Source organism: Vombatus ursinus, unplaced genomic scaffold, assembly GCF_900497805.2.
Source record: "Vombatus ursinus unplaced genomic scaffold, bare-nosed wombat genome assembly UNPS02005264.1, whole genome shotgun sequence".
Classification (NCBI taxonomy): Eukaryota; Metazoa; Chordata; class Mammalia; order Diprotodontia; family Vombatidae; genus Vombatus; species Vombatus ursinus.
Window position 1 is genome coordinate 2799480 of NW_020945042.1, and position 18572 is coordinate 2818051.

The following is an 18572-nucleotide window of genomic DNA, read 5'->3' on the forward strand; positions in this document are numbered from 1 at the left end:
TGTGTGTGTGTGTGTGTGTGTGTGTGTGTGTGTGTGTGTGTGTGTGTATGTATACAGGGTCATAGATTAAAAGTTGGAAGGGATCTAAGAGGTCTTTTAGTGTAACCTCATTATTTTACAGATAAGGAATCTGAGGTCAAGAGAGTGATACAATTTACCTTAAGTTGAATGAACACTGAGATAAAAATGGCAAAGCTGGGGTTGGAATCCATGTGTCCTACCTCCAAATCTAATGCTCTTTCACTGAATCATACTGCCTCCTAAATCACAAAATTGAGCTGATTAGGCACATTACAATATGTTATATAATTTCAGTTGGCCTCACTACAGTCAGATAATCCTTTTATTCCTACCTAATTGATTTCCTCTTTCGTTCCCCACAAAAGCTATACTAAAAATTTCCTCCTTAAGCCTCTCACAACTTCCCCACCACTTGCTCAGCTGAGGTCCTTGCCTCTTGATTTACTGATGAAATTAAAGCCACTAGCTAAGCTCCGCCTTTCTTCATCTTAAAACCCTGAGACATAAATAACCCCCTCCTCTACTTCTCCATTCCTCCAGTGTCAGATAAAAAGATGGGTCTTTTCACTAAAGCCAGCTCCTCTCCCTGTGGCCTTTGATATCCTCTCTTCCTATTCAAGCAGCTTGTCCACTCAATCATGTAAAGATCAGTTGCAGGAACTCTACTTTTAACCTGGAGTAGACTTAGGAGTGGGCATGATAGTTGTTTTAAGTATTTGTAGGACTCTCTTAGGGAAATTTTAATAGATTTATTCTTCTTCATCCCGAGAGCAGAAGTAGAAGTAGTTGGGGAATTTTTAGAGGGACAGTTTAGATTTGAGGTAAGGAAAACCTTCCTTAAAATTGAGAGTTGACCAAAAGTCAGTTGGGTTTCCTGGAGTGGTAGTTGGAATGTTCTTAAGCAGATAGCCCTTATGTAGTATGATGTAAATAGGATTCCTGTTTTAATACAGTTTGGACTGTATAGCCTTAGACATCTCTTCCTACTCTGAAATCCTTTGAACTTGTCTCTAACACTTACTAATATGACTGTGATCAAGTCATTTATCATAATTCTCTGAGCTTCAGTTTCCTCATCTGTAAAATAAGAACAATACTTGTACTGTCTGCCCCACAGGGTTGTTGTTTTATAAACTTCAAAGTATTACATAAATGTAAATCATTGTTAACAATAATAACTAAAATTACCTCCAAAAAGCTTTCTGTGACTATTAAAGTGAATAACTGATTAATAATAATCAAAAGTGTTCTCTTAGAGTAAGTGATTTTTTGATCGTTGTCTCTGAGGAGGTGTAGGATGTGAATTTGATAGTCAGGAATTTCAAGACATAGGAAAACAGAAAGGAGGCAGCGTGGCATATAAATATACTGCCGATTTTGGTATCAGAAAGACCTAGGTTTGAATCTTGGCCCTGCCATTTACTGTGAGGCAGCAGTCATAAAAATGTGTGAGTTGTGAAGCAGCCAACAATAGGTTTGTTTGACTAGAATAGAGGGAATAAATTCAAGATTAAGAAGACTTGAAGCTTGTGAACTGTTAGGTGTAGGGTTGTGTACATGATGGAGGATGCTGAATGTTATGAGTTTGGGGTTATAGAATCATATATTTAGAGCTAGAAGCAACCTTAGAGATCCTCTAACCTTTTTATTTTACAGGCCGGTAAGTGAGGCCTGCAGGAGTTAAGTGGCTTGGTCAGCATCACACGGGCTAATGACACCCAGGAACCAAAGAGAGACCATCTGATTCCAAATGCATTATTCTCTTTTAAATTGGGGGCAATTCACTCTGGCAATGGGAATTAGTCTGGATGATATTTGGGAATGGGTAGGTGAGGGGAGTGTTGTTTAGGTACTCTCATTTTAGACTGATAACTGATTTTGAAAGGTGAAGAATTAAAGGATCATATAGTCTCTGTTTTGTTGTTAACTTAGTGATTAAAAGCTGACTGTAGGCTACACTCTTTTCCTCTGCCTAAGAGCCAGAAAAAGTAACAGTAAATTAAAGTTTTAAACTTGTAACCATATTACCAGTATGGCTTTTAGAAACTACTCAAGGTTAGGAAATCCTCACTGTCCGTAATAAAACATAGTGAAACAGAGAAGCACTTGCTGAGAATTACTATTATTATTTTAACTGATGGTCTTTCTTAGGAGAAAAACATTATCCCTAATAATTTAACTCAGATTTTTAGATGAGGCTGACAATAATTGTCAGGTTTTTTTAATTGATCTTTTATTTTTACATGTCATTTTTTGATATAGACCCTACCAATTCCCAGTGAGCATCCTCCTTAAAGAAAAAACACTAAGCTGAAGCAATCAATACAGCAATCACATCTGATAATGTTTGTAACATTGCTAACCTACAGTACTTACGTGTTTATTGACCAGCGGGAGGTGGGTTTCATAATAATAATGGCAGCTAGCATTTATAAGGTTTGCAAACACATTACATATACATTATCTCTTGATTCTGCAACCTCCCTGGAAGGTAGTTGCTATTATTATCCTCCCTTTTACAGATAAAAAAACTGCCAAAGTTGACAACCAGGATCATACAGCTAAGTAAATGTCTGAGGCAGAATTTGAGCACATCATACTGGTAACTAGATACAACATTAGCTACCTGGTGTGCTGTTCTCCAGGGCCAAGACGGATACATTACAATCACTTGGAGTTTGGCTTTGTTTCAGTATTGTTTTCCTGTGTGTTATTGTAGTTATTGTGGCAATTGTGTGTTCTTCTAACATTACCCTCCTTCAATTTATATGACTTTTTCTGCATTTCTCTGAATTTTAATTGGTATTTAGTTTTACAATGCAATGATATTCATATACCAGTTTGATTTTAACCATTCCATATGATAAGCACCCACTTTATTTCCGGTTGTTTTTTGTTCTGTTTTGTTTTGTTTTGTTTTGCTACCACAAAAAATTACACTTTATTCTGATACATCTAGGACCTTTCTTTTTGTCTTTAAACTCATTAGTGTATAGCAAGTAGTATGATATCTGGGTCAAAGTTTTTTTCCCCCTTCAGTTTAATGACTGTTCTTGCTTATTTCTAACGTACTTTCTAAAATAATTAGCTTCCAGTAGTCTAGTAGTGTGCCTGTCTTCCAACAGCACATCCAGCATTGATTATTTCACTCTTCAGTCATATTTGAGGGATTTTTTGAGGGGTGGGAGGATGAAGTAAAACTCAGTAGCTACCCTAAAAATCTTTCATGTTGTTGAAAATGTGCCACTATCCTTTTGAAAACTTTTTTATATCCTCTGACCATTTGTCTTTTGGAGAAAGCCTCCTGCTTAAATGTTTCTGTCAGTTACCTGCATATCTTTAATACTAGACTTTTATTAGGGATAATTTCTGCAAATATTTTTCCCTATTCAACTATCCCTTAGTTGTTTTATCAATTTTGTTTGTATAAAAGCTTTTAATATTTTATATCATCTGAACTCTATTTTCTCTTTATGATGTCTCTTGGTTTGGATAAAAATTCTCTCTCAGCTATAGTTGCAAGAGGTATATCTTACCATTTGCTTCTTTTTAAGATTATCTTTTGTATATTCATTTAGAACTCATTGTAGTATATGAGATAAGATGCTGGCCTAAATATTTCATTGTTGAACAGAGTCCTTCCCCTTTTAAGTTGTTGATAAGTTTATAAAACACTGGCTTACTATGTTTGATTGTTTCTTGTTCTTGCCTGCCCTGCAACATTAATATACTTTTTAAAAATGTTAATGAATCAGTGAAAAAACATTAAGTTCATACTATGTGCCAAGAGCTGTGCTAAGTATTGAGGATATGGCTACAAATAAAAGCAAGTAAGTCAATTCTTCTCCTCAGGGGAATTATATTCTTGTGAGGGAAGACAGCAGATAAAGAGGAGTTACTAGTGGGAGACTGAGGCCAGTACTTAAACAGTGGCATGTTTTGGAAATGGCCAGAAAGTGGTATGGGAGGCTGATTCTAGGTAAAATCTATAAAAAGCTGCCTTTTCAGGGCTCTAGATACAAATTGAATTCCAGAGGGAAGAGGATGACCAGAGTCTCTGTAGGCCTTATTTAGAAATGTCCAGGAGGTAACCATTTAACATGTTGATAGTTTTGATGAATTTATTATTCATTAAAACCTTCCTATGGATGTGTTTACCTTTAAGTCCCTGAAAAGTACGCATGCGCCCTAGCCCAAAGGTTTATAATTGGAAGGCCTAAAATCCACTACCTCCCCCCAAATACTACGTTTAATTCACTTACCTAAAACATAAGAGTGGTGATAAAAGAATGTCACTAATTTCTAAAACTTTATTTGTCAAGCACAGTTTTTTCTTTGGTAAATAATAAATTCTATGAATCTTGGTTTTATTTAGGCATAATATAGGCAAATAAATGTAAATATCTTATTATCTTATATTTAATTTAGGACTAATCTGGGCAGAAAGCCGGGTATTACACATGCTCCACGTTATGCTGAGCAGTTAGCTGAAACTTCTTTTTTGTTTTGTTTTTACTGTAGGGGGATGCTCGAAGCCTTCTACTTCCTGAGAATGTGAGCACTGGCCAAAAATTAGACTTTTCAGACACAATGGTGCAACAGAAATTGGATGATATCAAGGATCGTATCAAACGAGAAATAAGGAAAGAACTGAAAATAAAGGAAGGAGCTGAAAATCTCAGGAAGGTCACAACAGACAAAAAAAATTTGGCATATGTGGACAACATTTTGAAAAAATCAAATAAAAAATTAGAAGAGTTGCATCATAAACTACAAGAATTAAATGCCCATATTGTTGTAACAGATCCAGAAGATCTTACAGGTATTGTACATAACTTGAAATATTTCCTAAATGTGTATCAGATAAATTTTACCTAAGAAAGTTAGTAATCATTAATTTGTAATTTATAGCTACATAGTAATGAAATTGTGGTAGATAAATTTTGCTTTCTGATATTCAACAGGCATTTAGGGTTACTATATGTTAGGGAGCTATGCTATGTGCTGAAGAAACAAAAATTAAATAAAATACATTCTTGCTGTCAAATGGTTATAATTTAATAGTAATCTAATTGTTTAAATCTCTTTTTTAAACTTATAGTGAGCTAAGATGTGAGATGTTTTCTTTCTGATGTGTAACTGAGGTTAGAGCTTTTGAGTTAATATTTATATTCCATTAAAAGTGCCTCCTACATCTCTTGCACATTTGGAAGGGCCGGGATTTTATAAAGAGGCAATAATAAGAATCTTTTTAGTCTCTTAAATAAAGTTTGGGCCTTAGAACAAACATAATACATTGCAAAGCTCAGCTTTTTTTTTTTTTTAAATTTCAAAGCTACTGAAAAGGCTTGCAATATTCAGCATCCCTTTTAAAATTTGTTTTCAGCATATTTTTGTATTTAAATTTTGAAAATTATTTTTAAAATTGCATGTAAGAATAATGGAATTTTAAACCTCTATAGGACTTTTGAGATCACCTCATCTGTTTTCATTTTACAGGTGATAAATCAGATTCAGAGAAGTTATGAATTACCTGAGATCACAACTGCTCATTAGTGGCAGACCTGGGTCCAGAAGCAAAACCTTTTGTTTTCCTAGTCCAGTATTTTTACTACATTTTCAGTAATTGACATTACAGATAAAACTTATATTGTGAAAATGCTATTTTTAAGAATAACATATAAACTTAGAAAATAGTCTAATCAGTTCACTTTCTTTTTCTTTTTTCTTTTTTTTGGGGGGGGGACAAAAGAGTAATAGTTGAGGTATGGCAGTCACATTTCTCAGGAGAGACAGGATGGGAGCAGTAGATAGAAAAAGCCAGGGTGACTTGGGTTCAAGTCACATTTTAGGCAGGTCTTTTAACCTATCAGTATCCTAAGTAACTCTAGAACTTTTGGGGAATGGTTCCCAAAGCTGAATGAATTAAGTCTGCCATGGTTTGTGTCTGAAAGTCCAGTTCAGATGGTCATTATTACTAATGGAGAGAAGAGGTACCGCACTAGGGTAGGTGGCAAAATGGCCACTTAGGGTAGATGGTTAGATGGGATAGAGAGAGTATTTATAACATTAAAGCCATGTCACATGAGACTTCGCAAACCATATGTCTTCAGTTTCTCCTAATGGTAGTCCATGCAGATTATGAAGCTTTACTGTAATGTACATAAGATACTGTCTTTTCTTTAAATAGTTCTTATTGTGCTCATAGAAAATTATAGAATTTTAAATCTGCAAAAGACATTAGAGAATCAGAACTTAATCTCCCATTTTATAGAAGAAAATACTGAAGTGTAGAATGGTGAAATGATTTTGCCCTTCTTTCATGGTAAAGCTGGGACCAGAACCCTCGTATCCTTAGGCCCGTCTCAGAGCATTTGAGTAATCCCACATAGAAGCTGCCAAGATAATTATGACTGACCACACTTCCTGTTTCTATCTATCTTAGCCACTGGTAGCGTCTGAGACATCTAAGGGGAATATGTTGAGAAATACTAATATTGTGAACCTTATTCCCAAAGCATATCACCTCAGAAAATGAGGCTGAGAATGCATTTGACGTGTTCTGTCAATGTTGCCCTCATGATAGAGATCAATATTAATTTAGGTTAAATTCATTCCTTGCTCCCTCTACTTTCCCAAACCCCACAACAATTAGAATCAATGTCATACCCTTTAGATCAGTCTCTGACAATAAAATAAAATATAATTCTGGAAATTAGGAAGTTAATGACCCAGCATAATCCTGCTTTACCTAACAGTGTTCCCTCACTTAAGCTGCCTTCATTGTGCTGATTTTTCCTTCACTGCTTTTTTTTAATCCTGCTTTATAAAAGTGAGATGGCAGTTAATACCTTCCAATTGTCTTGTTCGTGATTATCATAGAAATCTTAAAATTTATAGGTAGTGTGAAATTTTGGTTTTAGATTTTTGCCTCTTAATGTTCTGTGTAGTTTGTTGATATTTAACAATTCAGTATACATCTACTCTAGGTTTTTGTGACACTGCTCTCTCAGTACTCCTCCAACCTGTCTGATCAGTCCTCCTCATTTTCCTTTGCTGTGTCTTAATTCAGTCCTCTCTCACTAACTGTGAGTGCCCTTAGTCGTCTTCTGTTCTCTTTCTATACTTGATGATCTCATCAGCTATCATGGATTCAGTTGTCATCTTCATGCAGATGTTTTCTAGATATATTGATCCATCCTCAACCTCTCTTCTGACCTCCAGTCACACTTCTCCACCTGTCTTTTGGATATCTCAAACTGGCTATGTCACAAACATCTTAAAATCAACATGATCTAAATTAAACTCTGTCCCCTCTTCCAAATTTCTCTGTTATTGTTGTTGAGGGCACCATCATCCTCTCAGCCCCCCAGCATCACAATCTAGATGCTATCCTCAACTCACTTGTGCTCACACCAGATATTGAATCTTCTGCCAACTCCTGTTGTTTCGACTTTTACAAAATCTCTCATTATGTCCCATTTTCTATACACACAATTGCTTACCCTGGTATAGGGCTTCATCACCTCAAGTCTGGATTATTCCAGTAGCCTTCTGGTTGGTTTCCCCATCTCAAGTTTCTTCCCACTTCATGCATCTTCCACTCAACTGCCAAAGTGACTTTCTTAAAGTTCAGGTTTGACCATATCATTTTCCCCCACCCCATCTCAGTAAACTCCAATGATTCCCTATTACTTTCACGACCAAATATAAAATCTTCTGTTTGGCATTTAAAGCCTTTCAGGTAGGTCCCTTCCTACTATTCCAGTGTCCTTTTTTTTTTTTAATTTATTTTTATTTTTCAACATTCACTTCCACAAGATTTTGAGTTCCAAATTTTCTCCCCATCTCCTCCCTCCCCCCACTCCAAGATGGCATGCATTCTTTATACCCCTTCCCCTAATCTGCCCTCCCTTCTATCTCACCCCCCTTTCTCTTATCCCCTTCCCCTTCTAGTTTCCTGTAAGGTAGGATAGATTTCTATATCCCATTTCCTGTATTTCTTGTTTCCCAGTTGCATGTGATAAACAATTTTTTTTTAACATGTGTTTTTAAAACTTGGGGTTCCAAATTTTCTCCTTTCTTCCCTCCCCACCCACCATCATTGAAAAGGCAAGCAACTTGATACAGGTTATACATGTGTAGTCATGCAAAACACTTCCATAGTAGTTGTATTGTGAAAAACTAAGTATATTTCCCTTCATCTTATCCCCCCCATTTATTCTATTCTCTCTTTTGACCCTGTCCCTCCTCAGAAGTGTTTGCTTCTGATTACACCCTCCCCTCTATCATCCCCTTTTTCTCTTGTCCCCTTCCCCCCCACTATTTTCCTGTAGGGTAAGATAGATTCCCATACCCAATTGACTGTCTGTTATTCCCTCCTTAAGCCAAATCCGATGAGAATAAGATTCACTCATTCCCTCTCACCTTCCCCCGTTTCCCCTCCACTGTAAAAGCTTTTTCTTGTCTGTTTTATGTGAGATAATTTACCCCATTCTACCTCTCCCTTTCTCCTTCTCCCAGAATAATCCTCTCTCGCCACTTGATTTTATTTTCCAGATATGACCCCTTCATCTTCAACTCACCCTGTGCCATCTATCTTATCTATCTATACATACATGCATACACACACACACACATATATACATACATATAATTTTTTTCCTCTAACTACCTTAATACTGGCAAAGGTCTCATGAGTTACAAATATCATCTTTCCATGCAGGAATGTAGACAGTTCAACCTTAATAAGTTAAGTCTCTTATGATTTCTCTTTCCTGTTTACCTCTTCATGTTTTATTTGAGTCTTGTATTTGAAAGTCAAATTTTCTATTTAGCTCTGGTCTTTTCATCAAGAATGTTTGAAAGTCCCCTATTTCACTGAATGACCATTTTTCATTTTTTCCCCTGAAGGATTATACTCAGTTTTGCTGGGTAGGTGATTGTTGATTATAATCATATTTCCTTTGCCTCCAGAATATTATATTCCATGCCCTCTGGTCCCTTAATGTAGAAGCTGCTAAATCTTGTGTTATCCTGATTGTGTTTCCACAGTACTTGAACTGTTTCTTTCTGGATGCTTGCAATATTTCTCCTTGACCTGGGAACTCTGGAATTTGGCTACAATATTCCTAGGAGTTTTCCTTTGGGTTTCTCTCTTAGGAGGTGATCGGTGGATTTTTTCCATTTCTATTTTGCCCTCTGGTTCTAAAATATCAGGGCAATTTACCTTGATAATTTCTTCAAAGATGATGTCTAGGCTCTTTTTTTGATCATGACTTTCAGATAGTCCAATAATTTTTAAATTCTCTTTCCTGGATCTATTTTCCAGGTCAGTTGTTTTTCACTGAGATATTTCACATTGTTTTCTATTTTTTCATTCTTTTGGTTTTGTTTTTACAGTGTCTTGATTTCTCATAAAGTCAATAGCTTCCAATTGCTCCATTCTAATTTTTAAGGAAGTAATTTCTTCAGTAAGCTTTTGGACTTCCTTTTCCATGTGGCCAATTTTGCTTTTTTAGGGTATTCTTCTCGTCATAGGCTTTTTGGACCTCTTTTGCCGTTTGGGTTAGGCAATTTTTCAAGGTGTTATTTTCTTCAGTATTTTTTTTTTTGGTCTCCTTTAGCAAGCTGTTAACTTGTTTTTCATGATTTTCTTGCATCATTCTCAGTTTTTCCTCTACTTCTCTTACTTGCTTCTCAGAATCCTTTTTGAGCTGTTCCATGGCCTGGGGACCAATTCATATTTTTCTTGGAGGCTTTGGATGTAGGAGCTTTGACTTTGTTGTCGTCTTCTGGTTGTATGTTTTGATCTTCTTTTTCTCCAAAGTAAAATTCTGTGGTCTGATTCTTTTTGCGAGGTTTGGTCATGATCTCAGCAAATTACTCGAGTTATAAACTTTGTTAAGGTAGGGGTCTGCTTCCAGTGTAGAGAATGTACTTTCCCAAGCTTCAGGGGTTTTGTGCAGCTTTTTTCAGAGTTACTTATAGGGACCTGTAAATTTTCAGTTCTTCCAAGGTGCTATGATTAAGGGCGAGGTGTTTACTCCTTTCCTGGCCTGTGTTCTGGTCTAAGAGTGACCACAAGCACTCTTTTCTGCCTTTAAACTGTGAGGAGGATTTCCTCTCCACAGCCACTACAAGCTCCACCATGCCAGTGCTCCTTCTTGCCCCAAGCCCACCACCCAGAACTGTGACCCAGATCCAGGCACAGGCAAAGCAAGAGAATCCTACACCTGCAGAGATATCCCTTCAATCCCCCTCTGATCAGCCACTGGGACTCCCCTTCAGTCTGTGGGCCGGAAGCTCTGGAAGCAGCAGCCATCCTGGGGCCAAGTTCGGGGACTGGGACCATGCTTGCAGACACAGACTTTTCCCACTGACCTTCTAAATTGCCTTTGGCCTTCATGGGTTGAGAAGTCTGGAAACTGCCACAGCTGCCTGCAATTCAATCTTCTGAGTCTAGGCTTGCTGAGGCCTGCTTTACCTGCATGCCCATGCTGAGCTGCGCTCTTCTTCCTGCTCAGCGTGATATACCTTTCTGATCAACCATCCAGGCTGTCTTGGTCTATAAATTTGTTTCACTCTTTCTTATTGTGGGTTCTGCTGTTTTAGAATTTGTTTAGAGCCATTTTTTATAGGTATTTGGAGGGGTTTAGGGGAGAGCTCAAGCAAGTCACTGCTTTTCCTCCGCCATCTTGGCTCCCTATTCCAGTGTTCTTATAGTTTACTCCCTCCAGATACTCTGAATCCAGTGATACTTGCCTTGCTATTCCTTCTATACAACATTCTATCTCCGACCTCCATATCTTTTCAAAACTGGAATTTTTGCCCTCATCTCCAAGATTCAGCTTAAATCTCTCCTTCTGCGACAGACCCTCCCCAATTTCTCCCACAGCTAATGACTTGACTTGGAGATCATTGTATCTATCTTGTATATTCATAGTTGCTTGTGTGTTGTCTTCTTCATGAAAAGATGAGTGCCTTGAGATCAGGGACTGTTTTGTCTTCCTTTGTATCACCTGTGCTCACTTATCACAGTGGCTGTCATGCAATAAGAGCTTAATAAGTGCTTGTTGTTTTGAGTAACTGCATAAATAGATACAGGATATTATTAAGCTCTTAAACTTGTATCTTGCCTTCGCATATATGGCAGCCCATTCTCTCACCTCCAAAAAGGTTAACTATAATCAGCATACTTAATGGTACCTATATTTATAGAATTATTAAATAGAAGTTAAAGTGAAGTCTAAGTAGTGTATTCATTCAATAAATATTAAGTGCTTGCTATGTGTATGGTACTGTTGCAGAATATTTAACCGTCATGGCTCTTTACTGGTATGGCAACTGACAAAAAGATCATATTAGAGTTTTATGGATTGAATCTTGATGAAAAGCTGAAAGGGTACTATAAAAGGTAAATTTCTTTTTTCCTCTTAATTTTTTAAAATTATTATTACTAAGAGGAGTATGTCTGAATATTTGTAAATCTGCTAATGTTCCAGGGAAGGCAAGGTTAGAACATATACACAGAAAAGATATATAAAAATAAAGAAAGGGAGATTGATGAGAGATATAGATCAGTAGTATTTGGTGCCTCATGATAAATATGAGCATAGAATTTGGCGTTGAGTCTATTTGATCCCTTAAGAAATCTCAAGTCATCAGCAGGCGGCTTTGCTGCATGATCTGCACAGTACTAAGAGGCAGGTGGCAGCATGGTGTATTGGAAAGAGCTGGTCTAGCCAGACTGGGTGACCTTGGGCAGACCCCTATCTTTGGATCTCAGTTTCTTCATAGGTGAAAATGAGAGAGGGGTAAATGATCTTGGAGGTGAAATCAGGTATGTTGATATCCCAGCCCCTCCAGTCATACCCCATTTCCCAAGAGGTAAATCTCTTGGTTTTGAAAGACACAGGCCATAAATGACTTTTTTTTTTTTTAAAGCTTGGGATATCACAGAAAGCCTAAAGACAAAAGTCATTTAGTTAATCACATCCCAAATCCATTAACAACAAAGAAATGGGAGCCAAATTACACCTACAGAGGGAACAGAAGACCTGGGGAATCTGGCCTCTGCACTACTCCATCATCCTCAAACAACACTTGATCATGGAAGCCAATGTTTGGCTGTAAGCTTTAAAAAGACCAGAAATACTATCAACTCCCTTGCATGTTTTGCTCCCAGAGCTAATTACATGACATCTGGGGGGAAAAATCTCCTTGCTATCTCCATGGTAGGGCAACATTCTATGAGGTTATGAGTTAACCTAGTATTATGCTTACTTTATACAGGAATGTTTTAATATTATCAAGCAAGTAATTGTTGTTAAGGATGAGCTTCATTCTTCCACTTTAAAATCTGTTCCTAACGTGTACTATTCCTACCAAAGAAATCGATCTTGGTACTTTCAGTCTGTGATTCCTAAGAACTTTACTGAAGCCAGTGATATGTGGTATCTCTGGGTTTATGTGGAGGCAAATGCTTGTGGACACGAGACTGAGTCAAAGTGATGCTCCTTGGCATTGCTGAATGTTCCTGGGAATAGGTCTTATTGGGCTTCAGTGAATTTGGTGCATTTAGGGAATGTATCCTGTTGTAAGTAGCAGGAGTTAGCTTTACCATCTTATTTTATTTTGTTGTATTATCTGTAATACTTGTGGCTGACCCATAATCTGCTCAGGTGGGTGGCCATGGGTTAGGAATCGGAGAATGCAGGTGTGGCAGCAGGAGCTCGTATTTGCAGGTCTTGGGGAGGCATTTGGTCTGGCAGCTAGAAGAAGGTGGGGGTTGAGTGGGATGTGTCAGATCTGGTCATGTAACAAGTGAAGCCGAGCTTCTCACCCGGATGAACCGGGTTGCTGAATGAGAACAAATACAGGCTTGATTAGTCAACCAAATTGTGATCAGCTATGGGAAGAGTGACAGGGCAGCGCTGTACTAATGCATTGGAAACTATCTGCAAAGGCAAGAAATGTCTAAAAGAATCTTTCTTTGTAAAGGACAGGTATTTAAGAGGATGTCTGTGTGCTTGTAAACTGAAACCATCCCTGGAATGAAAAATTTAACGCAGCCTTAAGGGACCCTATCTACTGAGGTTATTCAGGCTTATCTAAGGTGGAATTTTAGCCCCCTTATTCCATAGGTCTCCTGAGTTTAGTAGCAGGAATACATATTTGAGTGTTAGGGCTCAGGAGCTAGACCATAGTGTACATTGTCATCCTCATCCTTAGGATTTCCATTATTCAGTTTGCTTGCTTTAGGGGTGCTGTGGGGGATAAGTTGACATACTAGTAATTGTATATGAGATAACTCAATTAGTGATTATGGTGGTAACAACTCACAATTGTATGGCACTTTAAAACGTAGAAAGCAAACTACATTATACCACTGAGTGTATTATTATAGGAAATCCTATCTGGACACATTCTGTAGTCTATCTTTCAAGAGTTGGGAAGCATCATTCAAGAGCCTTGATAGAGCTGTTCACCTTCTAAAACATAGTATTCACAGTCCAACATACAGTGTCTGGAATAGTACTGAACTTTTAAAAAACTACTTATTCTTAGGTGAAAGGAACATAATTTTTTTTCTCCTCTAACAGTGGCGCTTTTGGCTCCATTCTTTCCCCTGCAGGTACCATTCCCATCTTAGCCTGAGGTCCCTGGTACATTCACATTCTCATTCATTCTAGCATATCAAGAGACACTCACACAACTTGAACCATTACTGTGATAGAGGAGATGCTCTGGCTAAAATCAAAGCCAGGGTCATTAACTTGACTAAGCTGAGGTGGGAAATTAAGAGATCTCTTCATTAAATGTTTATAGTTATATCCCATACTGCATGATCACCCAGACTTCCATGTTAATTCTCAAGCCTACCAGTGCCCCTGCCTTGTCATACCAAGGGCAGATTTTCCTTCTTACTATACAGGGTAAAAATTAAAAAATTATGATATCCTTAATGCTCCTAGTATGTATTTTACTTGAAGGTCTATAGATCCTCTGAAAGATTTTAAGGACCACATTTAGTAGTAAAGTTGCTTAAACTCTTTCCCCAGTTTCATCAATGGTGTCTCCAAGTCCAGTTCAAATTGTATGGTAAAAGTAATAAGTGCTTAGGAGTTGAGAGTAGGGAAAGATCATGTCTTATTAGGATAATAAGAAAAAGTTTCCCCCAAAAAAAATTATACTTAAAGTAATTTGCTCAGCTTCTGGGATAAGAACTCACTATTTGACAAAAACTGCTGGGAAAACTGGAAAATAGTATGGCAGGAACTGGGCATACACCAACATCTTACACCATATACCAAAATAAAATCAAAATGGGTACACAGTTTAGATATAAAGATTGAGACTATAAGCAAACTGGGAGAGCATGGAATAGTTTACCTGTCAGATTTATGGAGAATGGAAGAATTTATGACCAAACAAGAGATAGAGAACATTATGAAATGCAAAATGGATAATTTTGATTACATTAAATTGAAAAGTTTTTGCACAAACAAAGCCAATGCAACTAAGATTAGGAGGGAAGCAGAAAATTGGGAAAGAATTTTTACAACCAGTGTCTCTGATAGAGGCCTCATTTCTAAAATATATAGAGAATTGAATCAAATTTATAAGAACACAAGTCATTCCCCAATTGATAAATGGTCAAAGGATATGAATAGGCAGTTTTCAGATGAAGAAATTAAAGCTATCTATAATCATATGAAAAAATGCTCTAAATCATTATTGATTAGAGAAATGCAAATCAAAACAACTCTTAGGTACCACATTATCCCTATCAGATTGGCTAACATAACAAAACAGAAAAATTACAAATGCTGGAGAAAATGTGGGCAAATTGAAACACTAATGCATTGTTGGTAGAGTTGTGAAGTGATCTAACCATTCTGGAGAACAATTTGGAACTCTGCCCAAAGGGCTATAAAAATATGCATACCCTTTAACCCAGCAACAACACTTCTAGGGATGTATCCCAAAGAGATCATAAAAATGAGAAAAGGACCCACATGTACAAAAATATTTATAGCAGCTCTTTCTGTGGTGGCAAAGAATTGGAAGTTGAGGGGATGCCCATCAATTGGGGAATGGCTGAACATGTTGTGGTATATGAATGTGATGGGATAGTATTGTTCCATAAGAAATGATGAGCAGGTGGACATCAGAAAAACCTGGAAAGAGTTATATGATCTGATGCCAAGTAAAGTGAGCAGAACCAGGAGTACATTGTACACAGTAACAGCCACATTGTGCACTGACTAACTTTGATAGACTTAGCTTTTCTCAGCAATACAAGGATCTAAGACAATTCCAAAAGACTCATGGTGGAAAATGCTGTCCACATCCAGAGAAAGAACCATGGGATCTGAATGCAGATCGAAGCATACTATTTGCTCTCTCTCTCTCTCTCTCTCTCTCTCTCTTTGTTTTGTTTTGTTTTGTTTCTTCTTTCTTGTGTTTCCTCCTGTTTGGTTTTAATTCTTCTTTACAAATGACTAATGTGAAAATATGTTTAATAAGAATGTATATGTAGAACTTATATCAGATTGCAAGCCGTCTTGGGGAAGGTAAAGAGAGGGAGACAGAAAATTTAAAACTCAAAAGCTTGTAGAAGTGAATGTTGAAAACTAAAAATAAATTAAATTTAAAAATTAAAAAAAAGAAAAGTAGTTTGGTTTTGGTAAGGTGAAATGAAGGAGGACATTCTAAGGGCATTCTAGGTTACTGGAATGGTATGGACACAAGAATGCAGGTAGGAAGTCACAAATGAACAATTTGACTGGAGCACAGGGTCTATGTAGGCAGCAGGTAGGTAGAGGTGAGCTTCTAAAGGGCCTTGAATGTCAGGCTAAGGAGATTTAATTTTGTTCTGTGTGAAATGGGGAGCCATTGATATTTTTTAACCCATGGAATAATACAATAAAATCGATAGTTCAGGAAAATTGGTCTGTTAGCAGAGGTTCTTAACACTGGAGTCTGAACTTTTTATTTTGATAACTGTATTTCACTATAATTGGTTTCTTTTGTAGTCTTAACGTATTTTATGTTATTTCTTTAAAAAGTAATTTTAAGAAGGGGTCTGTAGGTCAAAGGTGATAACTCATTCAAGCACAAAAACGGCCAAGAAAACTTGTGCTAGTGTTATACTAGTTAAACCATAAGGAGAAGAGAATAGAAGCAGAAATGCTAACTACAACACCAATGTAATAATGCAGATGTGTTATAAATTGATGTTACAGAATCGAATAAAAGATCACACTGCAGAGGCAGAATCAGTAGGACTTGGTGATTGATTGGATGTCAGGAGTAAAGGAGAAGTGAAAAAGTGCTCTTTAAAATTTAGAGCCACCGTGAGTCGAAATGATGGAGCCATCAACAAGAAGGAAAATCAAGGAAAAGATTTTCTTTTGGAAGGGAAAAACTAATGTTTGGCTTTAAACATTTTGAATTTGAAGTAATAGTGGCACATTCAGGAGGAAATATACAGTAAGAAGTTGAAAATGTGACATTGGAAGTCAAATAAGAGGCTAGACTCAGGTTAACTTTCTGCATTGAGGTGGTATTTGAATAATAAAAGTGAATGAACTCTCCAGTGAAAAGTAAATGTAGAGAGAGAAAAGGAGGGGGATGAGAGGAATAGTTGTTGCCACCAGCTTCCTACAAAACAAACTCATTCTGTGGAACTTAGAAAAAATTAAAAAAAAAAAATAACTAGTCGGACCTATTAGGAAATGATGGCTTCCAAGTTTCATTCCACTCCCCAGGCTCAACCCTTAGCTAATAGTCATTTCTGCTACAATGCTTATTTCGAAAATGTGAATTTGTTTCAACATGATTGCTGTATTAGAGAACATTTTGAACATAACTCCAGTTTTGGTTTGCTTGTGCACAATTTCCTCAGCGAGAAATAGTGAGAATGCAGCAAACTGTATCACTTCATAATAACTGACAGGCTCTAAACCCGATGCCTATTTCCACAAGCAAACTTTAGGTCTTTTTTAAGGTAAAGTGCCACATTTATTATATATTTTCTGGCATAGGAGTGACTGTGGACAGAGGAAAGCTAGTCCAAACTCCCCCTCATCACCACATTTCCCCATGGGCGTTTGAAGGGCCATTTGCCAGGCCAGGACATGGGACAGGTTGCAAGTGAAGGTCTCAGGGCTGCCACTATTTTTTGTAGCATTTATGTATTTCTTAACCATTTAACATGTGTAAAACTGTACCATTTTTGTTGGGCTCCTGTCTTTTTTATGTCACGATGAAGTTTTGGAGCATTGTACCCCAGCCCCATTTTTCTCGTAAGCCCTTTGGCTTTTATTGTGTGATTTTTTTGATCAGTAAAGTGCCTTTTGGGAATCGATATGTTGAATTATGCTGCCCTTTAATACCAGCAGGCTGATGCCTCTAGGATGACTAGGCTTTAGCCCCTAGAAGTTTGGAATAGCACCCCAGAGTGGACATTTAGCTAAATATGCCTACTGTAAATAGCATTCTGTTCTCCAGCCCTGCACCTTTGTACAAGTGGTTCCCCATGGGAATTCACTCCTTTGTCTTTTCCATCTGGTAAAATCCCTAGCTTCCTTCTAAGTACAGGTTGGGTGCCATCCTCCTTCAATCAGTCAGTCAACAAGCATTAATTAAGTGCTTACTGTGGGCCAACTGTGCTGAGCCCTGGGGATATTTAAAAAAAAAAGGCAAAAATATAGTCCCTGTCTTCATGGGGTTTGCAGTTTAACGAGGATTGCTACATGCAAACAAATATGTAAATACAAGCCAGACAAAGAATAACTGAAAGGTAACCTCTGAGAAATGGAACTAGGTATGGGGTCCAGGAAAGGCCATGTGTGGAAAGTAGTATTTGAGGTGAGTCTTGACACTAGTAGGGAGAGGGGAGGAAGGAGAAGATTCCAGTCATCGGGGATAGCCATTGAAAGGCCTAGAGTGGGGAGGTATGCAAGGAACAAATGGAAGACCAATGTCACTGGGCCATAGAGTACTTGGCCGGGGGTGGGGGTGTTTAAAATGCAAGAAGACTCAAAGAGAAGGTAGGAAGGGGCCAGGTTTGGAAAGTGGAAAGGGAAATATGTATGATATCCTTAGTTAGAACTCAATATACTTTCCTCTTGGGAATACTGTTATAAATGGTGGCTGTTCAATGATAATATTATAAAAGTTATTTATTCTTATGTTTCTTTAGGAGCAAAGACCCTACAACATCTATCCTATCTTCCTTCCTGTTTAATAGAAATAGATTATAGAAAAGTGGCATTTTCTGTAATATTCCTGGTAGCTTCCCGGTGAAAACTTCCTGTGACAGGAAATTTACATTTTTTCTGTGAAACTCTTGAGCTCGTTGAGATGGCAAAGGACAGTTAAAGAGTTCTTTTGTTAAACTGAAGTACACTTCACTATGTCTTCTTGCCTATTATAGCAACCTAAATTGAGTTAACAGCCCTTCCAGTATTAATATTGGAGTCTGGTTATAGTGTTGCTTAATATGTGTGTTTTGCAGGATTATATTTTATGGCTTTTGCAGA

General features: G+C 37.4%; 1 protein-coding gene across 3 annotated transcripts in view; it reads left to right on the plus strand.

Moving 5' to 3' along the window:
• Positions 1 to 18572, plus strand: part of LOC114030683 (serine/threonine-protein kinase N2) — a 170643-nt gene that overhangs the window by 64106 nt on the left and 87965 nt on the right. For all 3 annotated transcript variants that reach the window (XM_027845537.1, XM_027845556.1, XM_027845546.1), the window contains exon 2: positions 4543 to 4843. In XM_027845537.1, coding sequence (XP_027701338.1) covers positions 4543 to 4843 — 301 coding nt within the window. The remainder of the gene's footprint in view (positions 1 to 4542; positions 4844 to 18572) is intronic.